We start from the raw sequence: 1763 nt of genomic DNA on the forward strand, positions 1-1763 counted from the left end.
AAACTCAGATTATTTTACAACAACAAGAATCCTGAAGGAATAATCCATTGCTCATACAAGAATATTCAGAAAGGCTATTGGAATAATGGCAATATTGATTATGATGAGAAAAGAGAAAATAAATGTATACTGGATTGCTTGATTTTTATAAGCACAGTCTTTGTATGCACAGAACTCAAATACCTAGGTCCCGATAAAACCTCTTATTTTTATATGCTGATTAGGTAGATTTCAAGTCAGTGATGAGAAACCACACACCAATAACAACTTTCATCCTGCTGGGACTGACGAATGATCCACAACTGCAAATTCTGCTGTTTATCTTTCTATTTCTCACCTACTTATTGAGTGTAACAGGGAACCTGACTATCATCACTCTCACATTGGTGGACTCCCATCTTAAAACTCCTATGTACTTTTTCCTCAGAAATTTTTCCATCTTAGAAATCTCATTTACCACTGTCTGTATTCCTAGATTCCTGTACAGTATATCAACCGGGGACAATAGCATTACCTACAATGCTTGCGCAAGTCAAATATTTTTTGTTACTCTCTTCGGAGCAACAGAATTTTTTCTCCTGGCAGCCATGTCTTATGACCGCTACGTTGCTATCTGTAAACCCCTTCATTACATGACCATCATGAACAATAGGGTCTGTACATTCTTAGTCCTATGTTGTTGGGTGTCTGGCTTGCTGATCATTCTCCCACCCCTTAGCTTGGGCCTCCAGCTTGAATTCTGTGACTCCAATGCCATTGATCATTTTAGCTGTGATGCAGGTCCCCTCATAAAGATCTCATGCTCAGATACATGGGTAATAGAACAAATGGTTATCCTCGTGGCTGTATTTGCACTCGTTATCACCCTCCTGTGTGTGTTTCTGTCCTATGCATACATTTTCAGGACTATTCTGAGATTCCCCTCTGTCCAACAAAGAAAAAAGGCCTTTTCTACCTGCTCGTCCCATATGATTGTGGTTTCCATCACCTATGGAAGCTGCATCTTCATCTATATCAAGCCCTCAGCAAAGGAAGGAGTGGCCATTAACAAAGGCGTATCCATGCTAACTACATCTGTTGCCCCCTTGTTGAACCCTTTCATTTACACCTTGAGGAATAAGCAAGTGAAACAAGCTTTCAATGACTCCATAAAGAGAATACTATTTCTCTCAAAGAAATCAACGTTTTGATGAGTAAGACAGAGTAAAATGAAAGAAGAAAGTCCTCTAAGTATTTAACTACAGCTCCTAACTTTTTCATTGTTTTGTGCCTATAATTCACTCTTACTAACCTTCTCAAAGTCATTTAATTCTGCATTCTAATCTCATCTTAAACTCCTTCTTCCAAACAAAACTCATACATCATGTTTTTCCTCATTGTTATAAAAGTTTTTCCCAAGTAATTAGACTTGCTCCATTTCTGACCTAGTATTTTCTTCAGTGCTCTAGGGTGGGAGACAACATAATAATATTTTAAAATATATATATTATATAGAAGATGCATTATGTAGTTATAGTACTAGCTTCTCTCTCTAAGACAAAGTTATCAAAATTAATATCATAAATCTAAGAATGAAATAAAAACTAAAAAACAACAGCAAAGATGTATGAGGTTTGACAATTAAGTTCATGAACTTTGTTGCACTGATGTTGCTACCTTTTTTGATATCATAGGGATTATTCATTATGAATTTGTACCAACTGGACAAACAGTTAACCAAGTTTATTATTTGTAAGTGCTGAAAAGACTGCATGAAAAAGTTA

General features: G+C 36.2%; 1 protein-coding gene across 1 annotated transcript; it reads left to right on the top strand.

Annotated features, from left to right (window-relative positions):
* Window positions 1-242: 242 nt before the first annotated feature.
* LOC308502081 (olfactory receptor 6C2) lies at window positions 243-1190 on the top strand (the record flags this gene model as incomplete). Its single annotated transcript, XM_081059330.1, has 1 exon — window positions 243-1190. One exon carries the CDS (start codon window positions 243-245, stop codon window positions 1188-1190), a length of 948 nt encoding a protein of 315 aa, XP_080915456.1.
* Window positions 1191-1763: the final 573 nt, after the last annotated feature.

The sequence above is a fragment of the Rhinolophus hipposideros genome, assembly GCF_964194185.1.
Source record: "Rhinolophus hipposideros genome assembly, chromosome: 9".
Classification (NCBI taxonomy): Eukaryota; Metazoa; Chordata; class Mammalia; order Chiroptera; family Rhinolophidae; genus Rhinolophus; species Rhinolophus hipposideros.